At 40.9% G+C, this 25,494-nt stretch overlaps 1 protein-coding gene across 2 annotated transcripts in view; it reads right to left on the bottom strand.

Moving 5' to 3' along the window:
* Positions 1-5,161: 5,161 nt before the first annotated feature.
* Positions 5,162-25,494, bottom strand: part of CNOT10 (CCR4-NOT transcription complex subunit 10) — a 35,780-nt gene continuing 15,447 nt past the window's right edge. The window contains exons 10-19 of one of the 2 annotated variants that reach the window (XM_042806328.1): positions 24,512-24,714; positions 19,848-19,969; positions 19,029-19,205; positions 16,317-16,397; positions 11,175-11,288; positions 9,215-9,345; positions 8,429-8,464; positions 8,205-8,332; positions 6,833-6,908; positions 5,162-5,460 (exon numbers count right to left, since the gene is read on the bottom strand). In XM_042806328.1, coding sequence (XP_042662262.1) covers positions 5,306-5,460; positions 6,833-6,908; positions 8,205-8,332; positions 8,429-8,464; positions 9,215-9,345; positions 11,175-11,288; positions 16,317-16,397; positions 19,029-19,205; positions 19,848-19,969; positions 24,512-24,714 — 1,223 coding nt within the window. In that variant the 3' untranslated portion in view covers positions 5,162-5,305. The remainder of the gene's footprint in view (positions 5,461-6,832; positions 6,909-8,204; positions 8,333-8,428; positions 8,465-9,214; positions 9,346-11,174; positions 11,289-16,316; positions 16,398-19,028; positions 19,206-19,847; positions 19,970-24,511; positions 24,715-25,494) is intronic. The other variant, XM_042806329.1, reaches the window with a different exon arrangement.

Raw genomic sequence — 25,494 nt, 5'->3', positions numbered from 1 at the left:
CTACCTCAATTTAGCATCAGACGGGTTTGAGAAATAATTGAGAATCTGCCTGGGGGAAGGATTCATCCTGCCTGTTGGACAAGCATTTTTAACTGAAACAGAAATACTAAGTGTGTACAATGTGGTGACTTCTTGTTTTTGTTTGCCTTTTTTTTTTCTTGCTGCCTGCCCATGGAAATATTAAGCTGCCCTTGCTAGAGAATCTGTAAATAAAATCAAATGTTTGGATGTTCAGGCAAACTGGACCGAGATACATGAAACACTTGTGAGTTTGTTCTGTTCTCACTACAAAGTATGGAAATGTAAACTTTTTTTCAGTATTATGACACTACTAGCTGACATGACATACTTCATGTTCATTTGCAGTGTTCTTATGTCCGTAAGACCTTTAGGTCTTCTCTCTACAAGAGAAAAACTTTTATGCATGCCTACAAATATGTCCTGTTCGGAAAGACTAACGTTACGATTGCTGTAACCACAGTGCTATACCAAATGCTTGAAGGGAATAAGATCCTGATTTTTTCTGACTTGGTGATTGTATTAGTAGCTCTCTTGACTCAATGGGATTTTTTCCACCATGACAAAGCAACCAAGTTCCTATTCCTGGAGGGCAGTTTAGAGTCAGACATTCTCAGGAGAGGCAGATTAAAACCAGTATGTGGGGGTTTTATGCAACTGTAATAGTGACATGCAACATGCCCCTTGTTTTACCTGTGGAGTAAAGTTGCAGTAGCACATTTTCAGATTACTATATCGAAAAAATCTTTTTTCTTCCCCTGCTCATATTAGGGAGTGACAAGTGGGTACAGGGGACCCCTAATAATGATAGACTGTGTTGGGTTTGGTAAATGTTATGGTGGAAAATGTACATTGATGTCTCTAAGTGATCTTACGGGTTAACGAGCCAGACTGGCATCCTTTTCCATCATTGTTTAACCAGTAATGGTTCTAAAAATGCTTTGTGTACCTGCATGGTCTTAGACCTTCTATTAATGATTGTATCAACTTACAAACTCAGGTAGATAATTTTTTAAGCTCTTTTCGTAGAGCCTTACTGACTGAATGTTAAGTGTCTGTGTAGTGATGTAGTTAAGTAACTTCCTTTTGAACTACCAGACTAGTTTAAAAAAAAAAAAAAAAGTCCTTTTATAGGTTTGTAGAGTACTTTTCAGACAATGTAGTAGTTTTTCCTTCAGAGGGAGAGATGTCTGTTTTCTGGGTTTTGTTTTTAGTTTCTTTTCTAAAATGACTAAAAAGTTTTTAACTAGTTTGTACGGTGTGCTTAGTCACCTGAGCTGGTGGGGGTTTCTTACTGTATGTGACTCTTGTTTGTACTGTGCATTGCCTGTCATGTGCTGCTTGGTTCCTGCACAATTGGTTGGAGTACTGAGGGTGCTGAACACATGCCTGCAATTAAAGCCAAATACAAATTGGAAGCCTTGAACAAAACGGAGGTCATCCACATGAAACCAGTGTCACAGATGTGCATTTTTCTCCCCTCATTTAATTGACTGTAGATGTGTGGCCCCATCTTCTAAAACTTCATTACTGGTGTATAAGAAGCGTTGCCTTGGTGCAGGTTTGCATCGGGATCCAGAGTGGTTTTGTCAGTCCTTGGATTTTGGGCATCTAAAGTCAATTTGGTTTTGTAGTTTTCTCTTCTGTTGCAGTTGTTTCTTTTCTACTTTAGTGATTAATCATGCTGCTCTCCTAATAATAATAAAAATGTCTCAGCAGGACAGACAGTGCTCTGCTTTTAATGAGCTGCTCAGAGCTTTTATATCTAATTGATAATGAGACAGGCTGTGACAAGAAATTCCGTGCTCCAAAAAAGGCATCGCATTTCTACTTGGACAAAAAGCGACATAATTTTTAGATGTCAGATGGTGAGTACCACAGAAGGCGGCATGACAGGTTATGTGCGAACTTTTATATAGAATAAGTGAACAAAATGTTAGAACCCTTGTGTTAATGGAGGCTTCTGAATGTATCTTTGTGGTCCATAGGGAAGGCTGAAGGATGTAGCAAGGAGACGATGTATCAGCTACTGGCAGCCTTAAAACAAAGTCAGTGTCTCTCTGGACTTTAAAATGTTCCTATGCAGTTTATTTTATTTTTGTTTAATCAAATAAATGTGAGGAGTTTTTTTCATGGCAAACCAGTGTATGTGTGCTTCTGTATTACCCAGATAAAGCCTTCTCTTCTGTCCGGATGCAAAAAAGAAAAAGCACTTGCCTGCATTTGAACCTGGCTGCCCTCAGGTGATGACCACTGAAAACTTTAACCAGAGGCACCTGCTTTGAGAGCAGAGAGAAGAAATGGTGGGGTGCTGTGGAGGGAAGTGTGTTTTTAAAAAAAGAAAAAGTTTTGATGCAGTGTCAAACTCTTGGTTGTCCGGTCTTACACAGCCTCACTGTCATGACTGGAGGAAATGGCTCTGACACTAAACTCACCACCGGTACTCCATGCAGTTTTTTTCCAGCATTTTTCCAGAAAGTTCCTGGTTTGATGTTGTTAGGTCCATTTCTGCACCTTTGCATCTGTGAAAGTAATGCTTTTTCTGGGTAGTAATGTAAAGCAAACCCACCAGAATGTTTGCTAGTGTATGTGGCATCTTGCAGAGCAGGCTGCCAACGTAAGTTGGGTAAGCAGAAAAGGAGCTCTCTTTCCTGCTTACTTTGGAAATGGGTTTGAAAAGAAATGGTAAACATGGGAAGATGCTCTTCAAGCAAGGTCTGAGAGTTAAGGGTGCTGCCTGAATTCCCAGCCTGGGTAGCCGAGGAGGTGGATTCCAGTTTCTGGAAGTGCTGACTGCACTAGTTTGTCGAAGCTGAGCTGCTTTCTGGCCCCGGCTGTGGGACTGCTCAGCACTGTGCTGTGCTCTAGCTGTCGTAACCCTTGACCAGACCATTGGCTTTTCTTCCTGCTGGAGCAGCTGGTAACACTTCAGCAATGAGGAGATCACTTCAAGTTTAATAAAGGAGGGAGAGAGAAGACCCTGTGAAGGAGGGGGGAGAAGGGCTGTTGAGGTGAGTTTCAAGGCTACCAACTTGGGCCAGCTTTGCGTGGTGCTCTGTATTCCCTGGGCTTCTCTGTGCTCTCTCCTTGAAGACAGCCAGAGCCTGGAAAGCTCACTGAGCTCCAGGAGATGGCTCTGGGCACTGCTGTGCAAGTGCTGTGCAGTTCTTGCACCATGGCCCTGGCCGTGGTTGTCCTTTTGCTTGCCCAAAACCTTTAGCTCTGAGCCCATGGGGGCAAGGAGGCTGAGATGACAACAGGGGTTGTTACCGGGGGTGCAACCTCTTTCTCCTGCTGTGGGAGTAGGAGCCAGGCTCTGCCTGCAGGCATGAGATCCCGAGAGGCAAGGGGATGGCAGGAGCAAGGGCCAGGCAGCCTTTGCTTTAGGAGGTGGCCCAAACCCAAATAAGCATTATTGACTTTCTTAATCTAACACCCAGCCCAGCCTGTGCTGCTCCTGCTCTCTTCAAGTCACAGTGCTACAGCCGGAGGGGGGGAAAAAAAAATAAAATGCCAGAGCTGCTCTGCTTAATGCAGGTGCCTTAGGGCAGAAGAGGAGTCCTTGTGGGGGGAGAGCTGGGGCTGAATGCTGCTGCTCACATGCAGATGTAGCTGAGAGATGTGCGGGATCTGGGGGGAACGACAAGTGCCAGCAACCCCGGAGCCTCGGGGAGGTGGCTGGGCGCTGCTGGAGCAAGGCATTAGCATCTTTTGCATGTGAATGCCCTGCATGCCTGGGGGGGAAGGGGGAGACGGGCAGAGAAGAATCTTCTCTATTCAGGGCCTGGGACCACACAGCAAGCATCTTGAGCGGTTTTGTATTTAATCAGTCAATCTAGGTGATCTCTACATACTGTTTCCTGCCTATTTTTATTCCTATTTCTAAGCTGCTCGCCACCCTCCCCCCCCCCTCCTGCTTCAGGACAGAGCAGGTGCTGCCTCCTAGAGTGATAAAGAGTCATTGAAAAAGGTAGTTGGTCATTATTCTGAAAGCCTTTGAAAAGTGGCAAAGCCAGTTATCCAACAGAAGAGGGATGGTAGCAGGTCTGAAGCTTTCTGCTGTACAGCTTCACCCTGGCTGGCTCCCTGCTGAAGGGACACACACTTGTTCTCTTTCTACAACTTGCACGTTGTTCAGCAAGCTTACTGTTGTTGTTCTTGTTGGTTGGGGCTTGTTTGTTCAAGATCCTGGGGCCAAACCCAGGGCTGACCTGCTGGCTTCCTCTCCTACACCCAGCCGCACCACCTCCTGGCTCAGGTTGCTGAGAGCAGAGCTTGCAGGTCCTGCATCCCCGCTGGCCACGGAACAGTGACCTTCCTGGGGGTGGCTGGAGGCAAAGGACAATGCCAGTAGCGCAGGCTGTTAGCTCAGCTCTGCCCTGGAGCCTGAAGTGGCACAGACCAGCCAGGGAGGGGAGGTGAAGAGAGACGCCGTGTTCCATGCTGGGCTCTGATTATCTTATGCCTGGGTTAAGTCCCAAGGCAGGCTGGCTCATCCCTTCCTCTAAAATATACTTTTTCTTAAAGCTAGGCACTCTGCCACCGTACCTGCACCCTTACACCTTCCTTTAAGACAAAGGAAAACCAGCAAGAAAAGACAAACAAAAGAAACCCTTACCACACACCACCCCCAGCCAGCAAAAGCGAGCACGCTCCCCAGCAGCCTTGCTGCACAGATGAAGGTTGAGCAGCTGTACCAGGTTTTGTCCCTGCTGACCAGTCAGCTCTTCCCCCTTTCCTGGTTTGGCAAACGGCCTTTTGGCTCTTGCTCCCTGCTGAGCTGAATGAAGCCTCAGCACCAGCACGTTCTCCCTCATGCTAGCGCTCTGCCATCATGACCACACCAACTCAAAAGGGGCAGAGGGTGGCTTGTACTAATTAGATACTGAACCAACACCAGTTCAGTCACTGCTGCCTGAGGTTGAGGGCTACAGCAACACAGCAAAGTTGGGAAAAAGCCTCTTCAAGGAATGCAAAACCATAGCTCATGTGTTGGCTGCTGTGTTTTGATACATAACTGCTTAACTTCAGGTAAATGATATTCTCCTTCCCATCGCTTGGTTAACCACTTCTTTCAAGTAACTCCCCTTCAAAACAGCTACCCATCTCTCTGTGAAATAACCTTTCCAAATGCTTCCACGCATACCTTTTTGTTTACATGTTTTATTAAAAATTTACATAAATGAACACACTCCAGCAATTGGGGTATGCAGGTGTCCTAGGTTAAAAAAAAATGTACAAAATCCCAAGCCCTCAGGGGCAGGGCAGCAGCAGTTGAAGAACCACCTCACTTCCTTTGAACAGTGGTGAAAGCTGGCATCTGGATGGGCTGGATTGAGTGGACTGGCTGAAACACGGGCTTCTTCCGCATGTCCGAGAGTGTTTTCACAGAAGGGAGAAGCTGGTTTCTCTTGATGATCTGCAGTGCCAGCTGTGTGTTACCTACAAGACAACATTCAATTAAAAAAAAAAAAAAAAACACAACAACAAAGTACCTTTGCAGACTTCTGAAGCACTGCTCTCCAAACAGAGCTGACAGCAGTCTTCCTGTTCAGTGAAATGCTGACACGGGCATGAGAAGTATTAGAAGTAAACCTGAAACAACACTACTGTTGGACTCTACCTCCTCTTAGCTGAAGACCTCAAGGTTTAACCTCAGAGCTTGAAGATATCAGAGCACCTCTTCTCTCTCCCATCCGCATAGCGAGACTCGCTCTCACGCCAAGTGCCTTCACAATGTGACATTACAGATTGTAATGCAAATGTCAAGGGTGTATGTACAACATGCTTCTAAAACAAGAAATCTGATTTTTCAAGTGTATGCATGGCCCATCAAATAAATACCAATAAAAATGGAAAAAAAAATGTTAAAAATTAAACCTATAACATTATAGGAGAAACTCTGTGAAGTTCTGAAAAGAACATTTCTCCCTGTTGCCAAATACTTTTCTTTCACTAAAGTTTAATTTCAGAAGAGACGCACTGTTTTTGTTGCCATTTACAGAACAAAAAATGTCTTTGGCTCCTTTTGGTTATAAACTTATAATTAGAAAGGAGTGAGAGATCTAAATCCCACCTTCTACTCTCTTCTGCTCTATACTTCCTTTATGGCAGAAAAAAAGGTTTCCAAAATTCCAGCTTGGAAACATCTTTATAAGAAAAGCTCTGTCAGAGTCTCAATTAATGCAAATGCTCAAGTCCCCGGCCTGCAAGGCAAGACAACTGAAGGGGAACAAGCACGCGGAGCATTTCACAACCCAAGGGGCACAGGTCCACAACGATGTCAGCTTCAATGGTGCAGCTGCACCAGTCTGCTCACACTGCAGAATTCAAGTGCAATCTTCCCATTATGTGGAATTTTTTGCCCGTGCAAACACAGTGAATCTTCAAAAGGAAGGATTTTGGAACAGAGTTACCAATGTTACAAACTTTGTTGCAGTACTTGCTACATAGGCTTGACATGGCTTCCTTGGGAAACCTGGATTGCAGTTGTCTTAACACAAAGCCTTTCAAACCCTCTGTCTAGTATAAACCTCATCAAGGGTTTTATTGAGGCTATCCAAGACTGCTGATTTCTACACAAAGTATAGATTTCAGCTCAGAAGATGAATGTTCAGGAAGTCTGGAGTGTGTAAGAACAGGATGGCGATAAACTGTGACGGTGCAGACACGTGGATCTAAGAGTGTAAAAACAGGGCCTAAAGGGCACCATTTAAAATACTGCCCCAACTCTATAAATAGACTAGGAATGATGACCACCGCCCTCCTCCCCTTGTATCCCAACTCTAGGTCGACAGAACAGTTCAAAACTTACCATTCTGTAATTCAAGATATACAGCCAACAGAATAGCCTCTGGAGGGATCTCTTTGGGGTGGATCAGGGAAGCAGCCTTATTGAAAAAGAAGAGGGTAGGGAGGAGAAAAAGTGCTTAAGAGAAACACCCAGCTCAAAGAAAGTGCCCCTTGACAAGATCCTTACCCCCATCTTAGCTAAGAAAAACAAGTAACGAATCATAAACTGAGATTTTTTTTTTTTTTTTTCAAACTAATACACTCTATCAGGTTTATGCATGCAAGGAGAGACTGAAAGATTATCTGCATTGCAAGATTGTTTCACACTAATTAGCAGGACCATCTGCTGTATGCTTCTGTTAATATGACTGTGTAATTCCAAGGCCAATCTACTGTGGCTTCCTGGTGAGATGACAGGTGAAGAAAGTAACCTCCACTGTTCCAAAGTTCAGAATGCAAAGTTAACAAGGATCATTCATTAGCTTTCTATATACAAATACGTTTTAGCTATGAAGTCAATGAATTTATTGTGGAGGCAAAGACCTACTATGCTTTACATCCACTGGTGGCTTTACACTCTCTTGGGCTTTACACACGTGTTACAGAGCCCGAGCACAGACACCTGCCCAATCCTAAGAGACCTCGGGAGGAAAAAGAACAAGACAACTGCCTTAAGTGATTGAGAACCTCACAGACTTTGAACCTGTTCATCTACACAACTACTATGAAGTAATACAGCAGACTGCTGCTTCAGTTTGCAGCTCAGCAATGCATTTGAGTAGTCTTCCTGACAGACAGGAACGACTGCAGAGAGACAGACACAATCACTGAAAGAGACGGGTCCCTGCCATAAGAAAGACTAAGTGACACAGGCTGAGCGAGGACAGAGTTACAAAAGCAGTACTTGAGAATTCCTGGGACAAGAGGCAAGCAAGGAACATACCTCCAGCAGAACTGCAGCTTGTTCTCACATCCCTAAGATTAATGGCTTAGATGGTGAGTTATTAACTGGTTAAAGAGAAGTAAACTCATGGCCCCCAAGAACTTTCTTCTCTGAAATATAACAATTACTATTGGACCATTTAAAAAACCCTACAAAACCAAACCGAAAAGGCTTCCTAGTCTTGATTCAATAGTTTTGATACAACCTAGGAAAAAAAATGCTTCCCATAGTGGTACTGAACTATCTACACAAGTAAGAAATTCGGAATCCTTCATTTTGTGTTACTAACAGAGATTGGTTCATGAGGACAGAAGAGACCTGCCACCTCAAAGTCCGCAAATAAACCTTGGCTGTGAAATCTCCAGATTTACTCTGATCTAGATGGCACTTTGAAGGAAGTACATTGGCCCAGAAAGCCGTCTTTAGAATGCTTTGAGATTTGTTTTCATACCTGATGAAGACACTTTCGAGCTTTGTCGTATTCACTCCTCAAGCAGTAAGCACTTCCCAGGTTAAATAACATCATTGTTCGTGCAGATGTGACCGAACTGGGGTAACACTGTGGTGTCTGCTTGCCAGCTGCAATTAAAAAAAAATAATTTTTTTTCTTCTTACACTTTTACTCCAAACTGGCAAAGTTCCTGTACTCTGCTAAATACAGTAGCTGGTACTTACAAGATTCCATTGCCTCATTCTCTCCTTTGTCAGACCCTGCAAAGAAAAAACCCCACAAAAGCCATCATGTTCCCTGAGCTTTTTTTACAGCTTATTGCAAAAAATAATACGAATACATAAATTTGCTTCTTCATGGTCTGACATTAAAGAGGGAAAACGTATCAGTTTGCTCAAGACACTACATCACTTAAGACTTCCCATCTTTAATGTTTTGCTTTTAGATTTGCAGATGAGTACAGTGAAGTTTAAGCTGCAGATGTGTCCCTGAAATCAGAGCTGCTGTAGACTGAACTATATAGATGGGCTCTGCAGTATTTTTCACTCCCAGCTGGAAGCACTGCAAGAAGATTAAGATACAGATTAAATTTCCCCCACTCTTATCTCTCACTAAATGCAGTGAGTAGACTTCACTGGTACTCCAAAGCCTGGTTTAGGGACTAAAAAGCTGGAAGGGAAAGCATGAAGCCCAAACTTAACCTTAATCGCACATTTAACAAAAGCAGCTTTCAAAAGTTACCTTCAAACGAGCCAGGACACTACAATATATAGTTGTATTTATGTCACATGATTAGCCACTTCAAAGGAATTACAAACATGCAAGAGACAAACCAAGCACAGAGTAGGAACTGAAGCCCGGAAAACAAAACCACAAACAAGAAAACCACCAAACAAACCTACGGTCTTAAAACAAGAGGTCTTAAACATCATTGTATTTGTATATAGAAAGTTACAGCAGGAAGGCAGCTGAAAGCATAACCAGTTCTAATGAAGTGGGGATTCATTAACCTTGATCCTGCTCATTTGAAGAGATCCCGAGGGAAACATCAGTGACGTTCTCGGGGTTCAAGTGAGTGATGGCATCAGATATTCTGTCTAGAGAGATGAGAGCTTCTGCTGCATACAAGTGCCCGAGAAACCTACAACAGCAAAGGGTTAGGTACAAACGTCAACCTAACAACTCCCACAACTTATGTAAGACAAACCAAACACGGTTTTTAAACATGAGCACATTAAAAACTATTACCTGAAACACTTGCATGGAAGTTAGCTTGCTTATAAAGTATTGTCATAGTACCCAGTTCTGCCATTTACTGCTTTTAGGCACCAACGTTGTGAAAAAATCTGTATCTGAGTCATGACAATTCATTCATGTGCAGGAATGGCCATTCCAGAAAGACTGTACCTTGGTATGCCTTTATCTCAGAGAATTAAAAAAGGAATCCTTACAAAAACACCCCAGGATACAGATGCATCTATAATTTGAGGTGTCGTGTGACTTTACATTCAATATAAATCAAACTAATTCTGTCAAATAGCTGCATTTCTGTCTATGGGGCACAAACACCTTCCCAGCTGCAGGTTTTATAAAAGAATCAAGCAAGTCTGATGTTTGACACTTGTAGTTCAGCTCAACTAAGCAGCAGCTTTCCTTTTCAACTTTGGAACAGAAGGAATCCTGTCAATCAAGAGCATAGTTAGCTTACAAATATTTAATCTGAAACAAAAATTGAGCAAAAAAGTTCACACTTGATCTAGGCGGCTGTATACAGCACACTGCAGACTGACTGTATAGTCGGTTGTAATGAATTACAAAACATCAGGTAAAAAATAACCCAAAATAACTTCTGCAATTTAGATCTGCTACAGCAAACTAGCTTTCTACATGCAGTTTATTTCACTTAAGAAAACAGGAACGGTTCAGTATTCCCAATCTACACAAAAGCCTGTTTTCCTGTGACCAAGATACACGGCGCTCTTGTCTTCGTAAAAAAAGTCGTCTTGCATTTCTTGCATTACATAATGGTAACGTCGCCTTCACAAAATTATGTGTTACCTTGCAAACGCCTCTAAAACACTGCTTATACAATGCTTGTGCAAAAAAACCTGAGCTTCTGCAGTAGTCTCAAGCATGGGAGCCAAAGAACTTAATTGGCACAGACCATTTTAGAGTATGCTGCCAGCATATAAAATAAGCACAAGCTAGCTTGCTTTCTGCAAGTACATTACCAGTTTTAAAAAAAATATTACTATCATAAAAACCTCCGCTGTATTTTTATCCTGTGTATGACAAAGGAATTCAATGCACAAACAAGGTCAGAAGGATGGGGCTAAAGCTGCCTTTTTTGAATTTGCAGAGATATATGAGAACTGGTGGGTAGAAACAGAATGAGATTTGAATATCCTTCCAAAAAATACAGTGCCAAATGAGAACTGCAAAAGAGAAACTGAAGGATGGAACCTATAAAGCAACGGTAGTGGGTGAAGTGACAGGCCTGCGTGCCCAAGATCTGGTGCCCGACTGACTGAGCAAAGCTTTCCCTCCGAGGCTGTAGCTTCAGAAGCAAACTTTGAGCAGCGTGCTGGTTTGGGCTGGTGTTGCCTGCCCCCAGCTGCTCATCCCTGCCCCGTGTGCTCTGCCAGCGGGAGCACGTGGAGCTCCACAGGGAATCGGGACAGAGACCTGACGGTTCTGCCACTGCATGAGACCCAGAGCTGGAGAATACCAAACAGCGAGCAAAGCAGCAACAGATTCTGAATTACATGGCATTCATACACAAAGGAGGGGACTCGTGTTCCTGTGTCAATGAACATTTAGTCAGGGCTTCAACAAGAACAGGAGCAGGCCGAGCAATTCTCTGCATCAGATATACAACTGGCAAGCAGCTACAGACATTGGGAGCTTCAACTCAGAACTCTCCAGCAAAAAGCAGGGCTGAGAAAGAAGAAACGACCTCATCAGACTTACTTAAGGGACCCTGACAGCTTTGGTTGCTGAAGAAGTTTATCTGCATGATTCAGTGCCATAAGGTTATCGCCCAAAGCCAGAGCCACGTAGGCACTACACGCAAGTATTGAGCACCTGGAGGGAAAAAGAAAGGAAAATAAAGAAATGGATAAAAAAAATAAAAAAGGGAGGGGGAGAAAGTCAACATGTTAAACAGAGAATTCTGTGATTCCAAATGCAGCTGTTAAATTTCTTTCTTGTTAAGTGTTGAAGAAATAAATAATAAACTTTCAATAATGTCTTTGCGTCAAACGATGAAGTAAAGGAGCTGGTGTTTCATTATCTATGGCCTCAATTGCATTCTCTGAATTAGGAGATACACACGTTGTGTTCTACCAGTATAAACCAAGGATCACTCATTGTGCTCAGTAAGATTTTGCAATTTTGATCATAAATAACAGAGTAAAAATAGATGGACCTCACCACCTGTGTAATTTTTCTTATGGACCGTTTCCCTTTCTCACCCTCCTTTTATTCGTTTTGTCTTGGACTCTGATCTGTACTTCCCTGCCCTCCCCATCTGCTGCAGCAAAGGGTAGCAGATTTGTAAATGTCTATAACGTACAATCCACAGACATACACTAGCAATCAATTAAGCTGCAACATATTTCACTCTTTATTGGACAATGTTTGCACACAGGGAGACAATAAACACCAGAGAATTTGGCATTTCCAGCTTCGTGTTCAACTGAGAGCTGTTACCTGCTGCCAAGACCCTGATGGATCTGTGACATTTTGTTGCTGTCACAGACTTTCTTAACTTCCAAACCCATAAAATCTCTGACAGTTCCTGTAATGAAATCTGAACTACTCGCATCTTCTGTCTTCAAACAATAACCCCACGTCGGGATGCCATCGTTAGGCCAAGCTTCACGCTTTGTAATAATTCCCCTCCCCAAACACAGCACCTGGGGATATTTTCCACTTTGTAGGACATCGTCCAGCACAGGCTGCCCTGTCCTCTGGGCACAAGCCTCTGCCCGCAGCGCCTTGCTGTGAGCACGGTCTCTGTCCTTCTCCAGGGAGGAAGAGCAGGTCCTTAGTGGGGTCTCACGCCGGGGTGATGGGCAGAGAGCCTCCGACTCGCCCGTCCGGAGGTGGGCTATACCACACCAACCTTCTGGCAACTGTCAAGCCCACTTTTGGTCCAGCAGTAAGTCGTGTAATTCGTGGCAGGACCTGGGGTGCCTTTATTCCCTTTTCCCAGGAGGCATGCTCCTTAATTATGCACAAGTAGGATAAGAAACCTCTCCAGTGTTTCTCCCTACCCGCCCCCCCCCCCCATTTCCTCTCCACCGTGCCCAGATGTCACATCAAATCTGAACACAGACAAAAGCTTGGGAGAGGAAAGCTTCCCCAGCTCAAGTCCCAAACCTAAAATATTTCTGAAAGGTTGCAACTGGGGAGGGGGAGGGAAGGGGGAAAAAAAAAAAATCTCTGTAACAACAGCCTGTTTCTAACTAGCCTCTTCGTCTCTGCCTTAAGGAAGCAGAGCTTTTAAACCAGCAGAGATGCTAAGTGTCACCACCCAAATACCCTCAGACACAAGGCAGGTCCTGCAGTTGGATGCTACTGGCTCTTTACATCAATGTGTCTTCTATATCCCACAACCATTTTAAAGCCTATTTTTTATTTCTGAAGGTGCAAATTCAAATACAAGACATTAGGTAATTCTGGCAAACTGAAACATGCTCTCTGCTCTAAGGACTCGTCACTCGCCATGTAAGAGCTGGCAAGAATTTTTAGCAACAGCCATCTAAAGAGGAGGGAAATATTCAGGTTTTCTTCCCTGCAGTACTGTTCTTGCGCGCTCGGATCCATTGTTGAGTCGGTTAGACCAAACGCTCAGGAGAGCTGACAGCTAACCGGAGCAGAAGAATTGCACCACAAGGGAAAAGACAAACTAGTTTTTCACCCCGGTCAGGATTCCGACAAAACTCCACAGGTCGCCTTTGAGCACGGCAGACTTCCAGCACCACTGAGCCTCCGCGTGCCCTAAATAAAACTGCCTTTGCACTAGGACAAAGAAAAATTTTTTTTTTTTTTTTTTTTTGAACTGCCAGACTATGTCAAACAGCTTCTTGCATAGGTCTAGGCAACAAGATTTGTCAGCCCACACCCTGGCTCCAAGTTTACAGAACCCAAACTCCGCATCTGATGACTTATTTCTCAGGCAAAGGGCAAGCCAGAGCAATTCCAATTCTTCCAAACTTACTACAAAGGCACCAAAAATGGCAATTCTAAACCATTTAGAGAATATCACTCATCTGAAATAATTTCAAATAGCCAACTAAGCACAACAGTGGGTATAAGCTATCTACTTTTTATGTTTCAACGCAGGCAAAACAATCCAAAATATTAAGAAATACAGAATGCAGGCGGTGCTTACGCAACGGGGAAATTCAGCACCAGCAAAGGGGAGATGGGGAGAACTCCAGAGAGGCTGAGAGTGAGGAAGATGAGAGTGAAACAGCTATGGGGGATAATCCTTGTAAGATTCCAGTATTGTGACAGTGCCAAGCAGACCACTGCAACCTTTAAGCAGATAAATGAAACAAAACCAGGTAGGTGTGGAAAAGAGACAAGGTGCATTGGTGGACAATGGGGGTGGTCCTTACAGTGTTACCTCTGAAATTACTGGCAACGTCAGCGATGCTCCTGGAATACCATATACTAGGGTACACACATTTCAAAAGTACACCAGTAAATAAAATAAATAAAGCATAATGATGGACTGGAGATGGTTAAACGGAAGAGAAAGAAGAAGGGAAAAAAAAAAGGGGGGTAAAATTGGATCACGTGCCTTATAGCACAGGCTTGCAGTTCAAATCTATTCCGGACAAAGTGGGTGATCAAACTATTCCTTTACCTCTAGCTGCTCTGAAGGGGAAAATTAACATTCTCAAAGTTGTTCAATCTAGGGAGAAAAAGACTACAATAAGGTCTGTTGCTATCCATCTCAACAGTAACATCCACAAATTTTTCCAAGTGTTGCACTGTGGTCTACCAGAACTTATTTACCCTTGATGTATCTGAACAGTGTTGGGTTGTTCTGGCGCCCTGAACATACACAGGCTGACAGCAGAGCAGGGAACTGCCTGCTCGGAGGATGAGAAGCAGCGAGGAGCAGAATTGTTTAGAAAGAACTCAGGACAAAAGTCTGGAGCTTCTACTTCCTATACAGAAATTCTTAGAAATGTTTGGTGTCCTGAGACTTCTGCTTGTTGCTTTTAAAACCTTGCAATTGAATTACTGCTTATTATGAGAAGAGTCTGATTAACTAATTTGTGCACAAGTACAAACGATACATATGAAACACAAGCCTATTCTAGATGGTATTTTTAAGAGCAGTCAGTCATTTTAAACTCTTTAGGATGTGCATCTGTACAAAATGATGCAAAAAAAAAAAAAGCATTTAAGTTCCCCATTTCAGTTCTGGAAGCAACAGAGGTTTTTCAATCCAGTGACTTAACAGGGAAAAACTGAATTGAATAGATACCTATTTCTCAGGGTAATTCTTGCCAACATTTAGTATCTTTGTTACTTTTCCCCTGACTGAACAAAAATTTTGATTTTCTCACTTAGGTCCTTAGTGAGCAAGACTACAGGAATATACTAACATTTGAGTATAATGTTTTTTGCTTTTCACAACTATCTGCAGAAACGTATAAATGGTTTTAGCAGAATCACTCTCTAGAGATGTCTATTCCCCTGGATTTAACCATCAAAGCAAGTATCGCAAAAGCCATAAATCAGTGCTTTTCCTTTCCTTATATGATGGTCTTTACCAGCAGCAGTGTAATTCTTGCTGAACTGATAAGTTTTTTCCTGACATGTTGTCAGGTTTCATCAGTAGATAACAACAGATGATTGTGAGAGAAAAGACTATGTATTAAAAAAATAATCACAGTGTGACACCATGTAATTTTGACATGTGGCAACCACATTTTCAACAGTCAGCAGGAAAAAAGAAACCAGCAAATACACACAGCCAACCTACATCACTGTTTTTAATCCAGTGCTTTCCGTTTCAAGTAGCATATTCTTGTACCACTTCTGAATAAATAATCAAGGTCTCAGAAATGTCTCCTCACAGATTCCTGCTAAATTGCTTTTAAACGATTACAAGTAGATTTGCTACACATAGTGGAGCAAAGTAAAGGTTAAGCTGGTCATTCTAAAACACAGGTTACCTGGGGTTAGGCTGGAACAGAGTGTTTACCCAAGAGTTTAAGTGGGAAATTACTGTATGCTTTTGTCCATTATGGAGACCTAAAGATTTATTTTTTCTAAACAGGTTCAAGCTTTATAGTAAGAGAGATTTTCAGCAGTCTGGCAGCCACCTGAAATAATTAACATTGCCAGCAAATGATAATCTTGTTGGGGAAAAGTAGAGAGCTTCCAGAGAACGGGATACCTATTTAGACACACAGGAGTTACTCCGTTTGGAGAGCACTCAGATTGCTGAACAAGTAGTGTAAAGGATCTTTGAGTTTTGAGAACATGAACAGTCAAATTTTACCTATGTTCTTCCATGCTGAGGAATTCAAATGACTAGACAGAGGCAATTTCTCTTTCTTTTTGTTTGCAAACTATGGTTTTACTCCTGCTGAAAGGAGCGCTGCTCTCATCTGAATGCATGCATAGCTGGTTTTACCACTTTTATTGCTTTTCCATCCAACCAGCATATAATGTTGTGGGGGCTGAATTCCAAACTAGCCTTAGCAAGGCCTTTCAGGGAAAAGGTACCATACAGTAATTTCCACCCCTTCCACCAATCCTAACAGTCACTGTCAGGTTTTTAGCTTTGCCATTGATGGGCCTTGATTTTTTTAGTTTTGCCCAGTGTATAATGCCAAGCCCATAATAGTGGGATCAGACAGACTGATCTACCTTCTGAATTGAAATTCGAGTTTCTATTTGTTCAGATTCAAAGTGCAGAAGAAAGGATGTACACACATTTGAAAAAAAAACATCCTTAGATTAACAGCTACAATTCAGTGTTGCAAGTGCCTAAAAAAGCGCTAGGACTGGCTCCGGAATCCTAGCGCAATTTCAGAGGGGGCTCATTTAGAGGTGAATATTTTATAATTATTTACTTGCCTTAAATTTTCTAATTCCTGTTTCTTCAAAGGCGAAGAAGGTGGAGCTGCAATGAATTTATCCCCTTCGTGACTTTTATTGCTAGAATAAAAACAATATATTAATTATAAGGAGTGACTGTAAATAATTAACTAAAAAATTCTCAGTGTACTAAGCATTGATACTTATTCACTCCATTTAAAAGGACAGCAAAAGTTCTGTAGCCCCAAAACCAGGGAAATGAAACTCTGCAGAAATTGAGGCACGTGCTCTTATCTCATCCATTCTAATTGAGAAGGGGGACATTTGCTGGGAAGGATTTGACTGACAGACCAAAGGACCCACACCATTCTTCACAGCCTTGATCTATATTTGAAGTTCAGTGTAAGACAAGAAATTTAAACCGGAGAGATGCAGAGCTTGCTGCATTTGTAGCCTCTCTTCTTGCAGTCTGTAAGAAAAGCAGTAATCTAGTTCTCTCCCTAGACATCTTAAAAACTAATTACATACATATTCTAGAAAACTAACCCACAAAGTGCTACAGATTCCTTTAGACTTCTAGCTGCCCTTTATTTTTATTCTTAGTTCAATATGTCCTTTTTTTAAAAAAAAAAAAAAATAAAATTCCACTTTCTTAAAATTATACTAATTTTTTGGGGGGAGCAAGTATTCACTCTATTTAAAAAGTATGTAACTTCTCCAATACACTGAAAGAACCTCCTTCTGTAATGAGAACTGAAGGCTAACAGCTGCACCTTGGCAGAGACAGACACTAAGGTTTAGAAACAGATTTAAAAAATAAATAAATCAGAATTGAAACAGAGTCTGTCCACTTAACAAGAATTTTTAAATTGATGTAGTTTCATATTTATTTGTTAAAAACAGGTAAGATAACTCCAACTTACACCTTCAAAACAGAAAGCAGACTCCAAGGAAACCTATACTCAATACTGTTGTGTATCTACTTCATGCCTTTGCCAAAAATTAGATTAAAAAATACCCTTAACCATTGAAAATATTCAGTGTTTTCTTGTGAATACGAGAAGAATCTGCCTCAGAGTCAGCCTGCTCAGTTAGTGGATTTGCTTCAAAGCCATCCTGTTCAATTAGTGTGATTTTCTTCAAATGCCTTATATGTTTTACTGTTCTCTCACAGAGGACCCCTTGTCAGAAGAAACAAATCCTTAGAGAACCTTTCCGAATGACACACAAATTCAAGAACAGCCTGCTCTGTTGCTGGATATTTTGAAACTGGCAATGACCCCAGGGAGATAAGAGGGACTCTTTTTTTTGTTTGTTTGTTTTTAAGCTGAAGAAGCATCTGGTTTAAGCAGAAGGTAGTAAAGGATCTTCCCATACAGGGCATGGTTTCCTTTTCTCACTCCTATAAAAACAAACAAACAAAACAAATGAAAACAAAAAAGATCTTGTCTGAGTAAGGGCCACCATTTTGTTTTCATCACTGGCCCTTAGTGGGCCCCATAAGCTTAAAATTGAAGTTTCATTTAAACCTGCGAAGTTTCGTCTCGATGGGCTGCATGCAGCTTGCCAGGGGAAGTTAGTTTGCAACCTCCAACTTTGTTGAGAAAAAAAAGAAAAAAAAAAACAAAACAAACAAACAAACAAAAAACACAAAAAACCTCTAGACTTTTATAAATCATTTGGCCACTTGACAGGAAAGATTGTCACTGGGGGAAAAAGGGTTACAGAGAAGAGCCTTCAAATATTGTTACAGCAGTAACAGCCACCAACCCCCAGCCCTTTTTTACTTCCAGACAACCTCAGAATATGAGGATGCACCTTGTGCCTACACCACACAACATAGGTGCAGTAAATCCTGCCATGGGACAAATCCAGCTTAAAATGTATCCGTACTTGGTTCTGACAAAAACATTGTGTTATTTCATTACTGTCTAAGTAGTTCAAGCTCCAACATAGTCACTTTTTCCAGATTAGTTATTGTAACTCTTCCCCTCTCAAAATGGTCATTAATGAAAGTGTAGGCTACGGCCAAAGTTACTCTTCAAATGGAAGTCTGGAATGTAGCAGGGTCAATGCAAAAAATTAAAACAACTTCTTGATATTTAACATACAGTGTCTACAAGTTACTTTTTCTGAAGCTTTAAGAAGGAAAAAAAAAAAAAATATTTTTCTCCAACTTTTTTTTTTGTAAAAAGCAATTTATTAAGCAATAGCTCCACGTTGCTTTCCTACTTATCTTCTAAATCTAGTTTCCCATTTCTAGTGTAAAACAAACACAAAAAAGCATACTAGGGCTGATGAATGTCAAATCTGATCATGGGGAAATGTTTACATTTATATATTGAATCAAGTACATGGCGCACGTGCACACACACAAAAAAAATCACTAACATGTGAAACTTCACTTACAATTAGAGATATACCAATATGCACGGCAGGAAGGTGTGGGAAAACATAACATTTGCAGCACAGAAAAAAAAGACGGCCAGTGAAAAAAAGAATTTCACTGTCTGATTTATTAAAATTGTTAGTAATGATAGGAATCAACTCTGTATTTTAGTCTTAAATTAGCATACCAGCAATTAAGTCAACGAGCAGCTAAGTAATTTCCTTGGATATCCCAACACTGTTAAGAGAATTTAAAAATACATTATTTTTTTTGTCTGGCCAGACAGGATATGTAGCAGACACAGACTGTCAGCCCACGGTTACTTTGGACAAAAATAAAAGTTTATATGCCATTCTGTTTACCTGCATGCTTCACTGCTTTCACTGTTTTCTGTATTTCCCCCCAGCTGATTACTAGTTTTAGATCCGTTTTCCTGCTTTGGCTCCTGCTGATCTTCTGGCAGTAGCAGCAAGGCATTTCTTAGACAAATCGCTGCAAATTCCATACTGGCTACAGGTATTGCTGAGGACTGCCCATCACTTAAAGAGACACAGAAGTTAGCCACTGAGTAGAAATCCTACTAAATTAAAAAATAAAAGCAGAGCTCCAGAAAGATCTGAACGCAGAGAAAACTATCCTAAAAGAGTTAAATCATGTTTTAATATAGCACATTTAATTTAGGAAAATGTACCTTGCTATTCTTATATATGGAAAGTACACCACAATGCCCAAATAGAGTGGGCAGATTCAACCACATAACTACAAGAACTTATCTTGTTATTATTGACTTCATTTCCTGAAGTTTTATGGCAGAGCAACTAGATTCTTCCTGCACTTTTCTAAAGTGGATTACTGAAAATACGTATTTTTAAGGCAGAAAAAAGACAGATTTAGCTAAATGGAAATACAAATTTCAGATAAATCAATTTTAAGCTTTCATGCCCTTCTTAGGTACAATGAATACACAGTTAAGCCCTCTGCTGGCCATCACAGAAGAGGCATCCAAATGATAAATGTTTAAGTAGGATTTATCAAGCATTCTAGCATGACTCTCTCTTCACTACATTAGTAATTCCAAAATGAACAGTTATTCCATGACAGTTTTAAAAACTCCTGATAAACAGATATGTATCCTTAACAAAGCTATGATAAAATAAATAGTCCATGGAAAATATACTTACTTATAAACAACATTCTGTATTGACTGGGATGCTAGGACTATCTTACGGTGGTAGCCTTGACCTACTATAGATTGCACAATTCCCTTTTTGCTGGGAAGACCTTTAGTCTCTTGTTCTGATGTCTAAAAGGACAAAAAAAAAAAAAAAAAGACACCAAAATATCAAGGCTGTTGAATGAGAGCTTGACAAAAACAGGTGAAAATTGGAAGATTACTTTGAACCCTGATAAAATGTAAGAATTCCTAGTTTATATGAGTACAGTTTTAAATCTTAAGAGCCATGAAAGATCAGGCACCTTCTATTGTCTTTGTGTTGCAGAGGGATTTTACTGCACACAGTGTAGCCACAGATTAGTTCTGACAGCTTGTCTGATAGCCTACTGACCTAGTTTCTCCTCTGTTTTGAAAGCAAAAGAACAATGAACCAAGTCGCATTCAAAGAAGTCCTAGGATATCTAAAAAGAAATCATATGATCAGCCAAATAATATTCAGAATTGGCACTGTAACACTTGCCATCTTCTCTCTCTGCTTACATAGCATTCAGAAGTCTCTGAAAAAGCTGCTCTCAAACCATTCCATGGGCAGCGTGAAGCTGAACCACAACATATGCAAAGTTACATTAACTTATTTAACGGATTTTTAAGTACACAGACATTCCGGAGGTCAAATGAATTTAAAGCACCTCAACTCTAAGTCCCAAGAATTATCTCTACACCATATTTACTCGGGTTTGTTTGTTTGTTTTACCATGAGCCATCTTAACTTTGTTGGTAAGTGTTAGTGATGAAGAATCATACTTGTAAGGAAAAACTTATCCTAAATTGGTATTTTAAATAACTAGCACTTTTCTGAAAATTTATCAGAATCTATTGTGAAGAAGAATATTGACATTATTATGGTATTTACTGTTGAATAAAAAAATACATACAATAAGTTTGGATACAAAGCACATTTTAGAAAAGGTGTTAAAAAAACTGCCGTAAAAGGAGTCATCGTCCATCTATATTTTATAAACTAAAATACTAAAGTGGGAGAACTAACTTCAGTAAAATTACTTTTCTGTATAGTGTTCAGAGCAAAAATATGAATCCATACTTAGATAGCAAGGATTATTATCACAAATTGAGTTACAAGGTCAAATTAAACACACTACTGATTTTAGGGCCTCACTTATGTTGCAAATCTATCTCACAATTTAAAGACAATTCCCCTTTGGCTTTAATATGAACAGCATCCAAAGTTATTTTTTTTTCCTCATAAGATTACAAATTTATGAAACAGCACGTTGGTCGTATGACCCAAATTCAAGCTCCCTGGAATACAACACAACATCACAACAGTAGGAAGAAGAAAGCTAGGCTTCAGGAGCCTGGAATGATCTATTGCTTTGGCTGGTCCGTAGTAAATGAAGTGCCCCACAAGAGTCTGTGTTTCCCTTTTCCAGACTTCTAAACACTGTCTTTATAAACACAATCCTAGTTTTGTTTTTTTTTGCCACAAAACCTATGCTAATCCAGTCTCCCATACCCAGCTTTCCACTAGAAACGATCAGCCGTATCTTCTTTACGTGTGATTTGTAACCAGTAGGATAGACAGAGAAAACTGCAAAATCAGAAAGCTGTTCTTCCTGCACTCTCCGTGCTTTATAAAGCTCACAACTGTCTGACAACAGCTAGCACGTACACAATCCAAGTCAGTGCATTTTTTGACTCGACACTCTTGAACCTTCAATGCTGTGCCTGTGAAGTGGGGATATAAGCACAGCTAATCTTTAATGCTATAAAGCTGTGAATATCTTTCTTAAATTTTCTGAAATAGAGACACCAAAATAATGAGCACCACTGAATTTCCCAAGGGAAAATTTACAAATTTTGTAGTTGGAAGAACTCAGTGTGCAGTAAAAAAAGACACACAGGCCACTCACGAGGGGAAAACAGAGAATTCAGGGGTGGAAAAAAAAAATAAAATAAAAATCAAGTGAATATAGCCATTTGTTCAATTAATCCCACCCATTCTGTGCACCGAGTGAAACGGGCATACTGTGGAAATAACCTCATGGGATCATGTAATTATAGATTACATCATCCCGCCCACACACAAGAGGAGTGAATTACAGTTAAACAGGGAATTAAGTATACTATCTCTTAATTTCACGGACGTACTAGTCTGGTGTAGCTTTCTGTTCTAAGAACAAATGATTCTGTCCCACCCCTCTGAATTTTAACATACAGGCTTATCCTAAACAGGCATGGATCAACAGGTTGAAACCAAGATGCCCCAGAGGACGTGCAAGAAGTCTGCTGTCAGCAGGTTTTCACAAACTTTGCCAGCAGAGAAACAAGTCTCAGCAGTTAGGGATTCAGTTCCCCAGCGGCTGTGATCACGACAGCTTCAGGATGGAGAAGGCTTTCTCAGCCTGTGCCACTTCGAGGCGAGCCACACTACAGTCTCACCCCTCTCAACCTCTAGCAGCAACTGAGTGAGGAAATAATGCAATTTTTGATGAGTTCTGGCGGCATGGAGAGAAGGAAGATCACATGCAAAGATTTCAGTGGAAATCAGAGCACATCTTGTTATCTTCATCCATTTTAATCCTACAAAATGAGGCCACATCTGAATTTGGATAGTGGATTTACAGTAGGCAAAATAAGAAAAGAAGTTTAGGGAGTTTTGTATTACTTGTACATCAAGAAAACTGTAAATAATTACAGAATCATAGAATGGTTTGGGTTGGAAGGGACCCTAAAGATCACCCAGTGCCCCCCCCTGCCCCGGGCAGGGCCCCCTTCCCCCAGCCCAGGGGGCTCCCAGCCCCGTCCAACCTGGCCTTGAACCCTTCCAGGGAGGGGGCACCCACAGCTGCTCTGGGCACCCTGGGCCAGCGCCTCACCGCCTGCACAGGGAAGAATTTCTTCCTTATATCTAATCTAAATCTACCTAATCTAAATGTACCCTCTTTCAGTTTAAAGCCATCACCCCTTGTCCTATCCCCACACCCCCTGACCCAGAGTCCCCCCCCACCTCTCCTGTCCCCCCTTTAAGCCCTGGGAGGCCGCTCGAAGGGCTCCCCGGAGCCTTCTCTTCTCCAGGCTGAACCCCCCCAACTCTCTCAGCCCGGCCTCCCAGGGGAGCTGCTCCAGCCCCCCCAGCATCTTCGTGTCCTCCTCTGGACCCACTTGAGCAGGTCTATGTCCTACAAATTAATTAAGAACATCCCAGGAAGGAAGCTTCTCTTTAACCAAATACTTTTAGTAGTCCTCTACAAGAGTCTTTGCATCTTCCAATAAAGTTCTAGGACACAATGCTATATTTTGTTTTTAAACTATTCACCAGTCTAATCCAATAACCATATTCATTAAAACATCCAAAAACTAACCTTACTGTCTGCTAGAACAGGAACAACATACTTTCAGTCCTAAAGTAGTAATTTAGTAGCCTTAAAGTAGAGAGAAAGGATCTCTACTGGATAGATGTATGTTTTCTCCTGCAACTCCAGCTAAAATTTAAGATAGAACCTCATTGTTTCAGTAGAGGTAATGCAATTCCTAGAGTTTAAACATAAAAATCCGAGACATTTCAGTCAAAAATTTTCAAAAAAGAAAAAGAAAAACAACTCTTCCATAACAAACCATCAGCAAGAAAAGTTCTCAGAGTTGTTTCTGTGCATCAAACCTCCAAGAGCAGCAAAAAAGTTTTGTTTCCTTGGATACTACAAATGGTCACTGACTCCAATTTCACCTTGTTATTTCTGCAATCCAGCAACAGGACTCTTTGGAAGTACAGAACTTAGTAGAGAGTAAAGTTCTTGAGTAAGTTTAAGTCTTCTGTTCACAAAAAAAAGACAGAATTACTTGTGGGGTTGGTTTTTTTGTTGTTTGATAATGTGTTATTTTACATGGGTTATATATATATATATGTATATAAATATACATAAACCCTAAGATTTTGCAATCAATATGAAAGAAGTGTGGAAAGGTGAGGCATCATAAACTATCTATAAATAGTAAGTCAAACTGTTACTGTTAGTATGTACATTTTAAGTTGAGAGCATTCGCTGCAGAAAGAACATCTCTCTTCCTGTTATGAAGTAATGTCACATTAGTGAGCAATACAAGTTTCTTACCAAATAATATCTTTATGTTTATTTCTAAAACTATTTCAAGACAAAGTAAGGTAAACCACCAGATGACTTGGAGAAATCTCACATGCTTCAAATCAATTCAGGATTACCCATTCAGATTATGAGTTGGAATGCCAAAGGGGTGTGATGGTAAATTGCCGAAACAAAATCATGCTTAACCAGTCACTCCAGCAAAAAAACTTAGAACTTTATAGAAGAGCAGCTCTAACAGCCATTAAAGTGTTTCTGTTGTATCTCACACCAGTCTTTCGAATACCCTACTCAAACTCTTCTCATCTTAGAAAAGTCAATTAAACACTGGGCCTCAAGACACTGTTTTTATGGTGGCTTTCCTCTACCCCTTGCAGCTACAGCTTAAACATGCAAACACACATATACACAAAAATAACTAAACCAGACTTACACAGACGTGTTGCAACACCAGGCCTTTAAAATGCATAGTTCAACTTAATATTTCTTCCTTTCTGTGATCACATGTATTTCATAACTACAATCAAAATAAGGAATTTGCAAATCTACTTACCCCTTTATTGGCAGCAATGCAGCATTCTGCTATTCTCAGCCAAAGACGAGGGTTTGAGTGATAAACCTGGACTGCCTCAATCAGGCATTCAAAGGCAGCTAAGGGCCTCCCAATATGCAGGAGCTGAATCCCACAATTGTAGAGCAGCTCATACCGTTTGTTAGTCAGTAGCGTACACATGGGTCTCCCTGAAAATTTTTTACCTGCAGAAAAGGATTACATCATACTGGATGTGCAGCTCAGGAGAGTAGAAAACAAATCTGGGAGGAGGGGGGGGAAACTGTGGGAAACACCCAAAAAACCCTTTCATCGCAGAAATTCACTAGCCTCCCTCTGTTAATAAATTCCTCCCCCACCAAGGCTGATACCAAAGACAAATTAATTGTATTCTTAATAAAGGCTGAAGAACTAACCATTTACGTTCCTCATCACTCAAGCTAAGTATTACATATTAATATCGAATCCCAGATTTGTGAGAACACACATCTTTGTTACTCATAAATTCCAGAAGAAAACCACTTGTCTATTAAGTAGCATAAAAAATTTTCTGCCTTCACACTGGTACTTAAGATTGCACTTAGGTACGGGGCCAGGGGAGGAACGGGAAAAACAATAAAATGCGTGATAATAACTAGGTTTTTTAAAGAAGACAAGAATGAAAAAAGTATCACTTCATCATGAAATCATTTATTGGGAAGAAGCAAAATACTTTAAGTATTATTAATAAAGCAAGAAAACTTAAGGTTTATTTTTCTGTCTTTTGTGTACTTTCAACAGAAGTAGATGGATAAAACTAACCATGAAACTAAAAAACAGACAAACATTTTTCATACTTGTCTGGGAATTGTTCAGTAAGAGAGTTTGAGAAATACACCATCTACCAAATGCTAACTTAACAGTATCACACTCATTTTCTACATCTTCCAAGTTAAAAAACCAAACAAACAAACAAACGCACCCCCCTCCATCCTTTAAGTCCTGAT

This window comes from Tyto alba, unplaced genomic scaffold (assembly GCF_018691265.1).
Source record: "Tyto alba isolate M040663 unplaced genomic scaffold, T.alba_DEE_v4.0 Super-Scaffold_46, whole genome shotgun sequence".
NCBI lineage: Eukaryota > Metazoa > Chordata > Aves > Strigiformes > Tytonidae > Tyto > Tyto alba.
The sequence above is the reverse complement of the archived record's forward strand: the minus strand, read 5'-3'. Positions and strand labels throughout refer to the sequence as shown.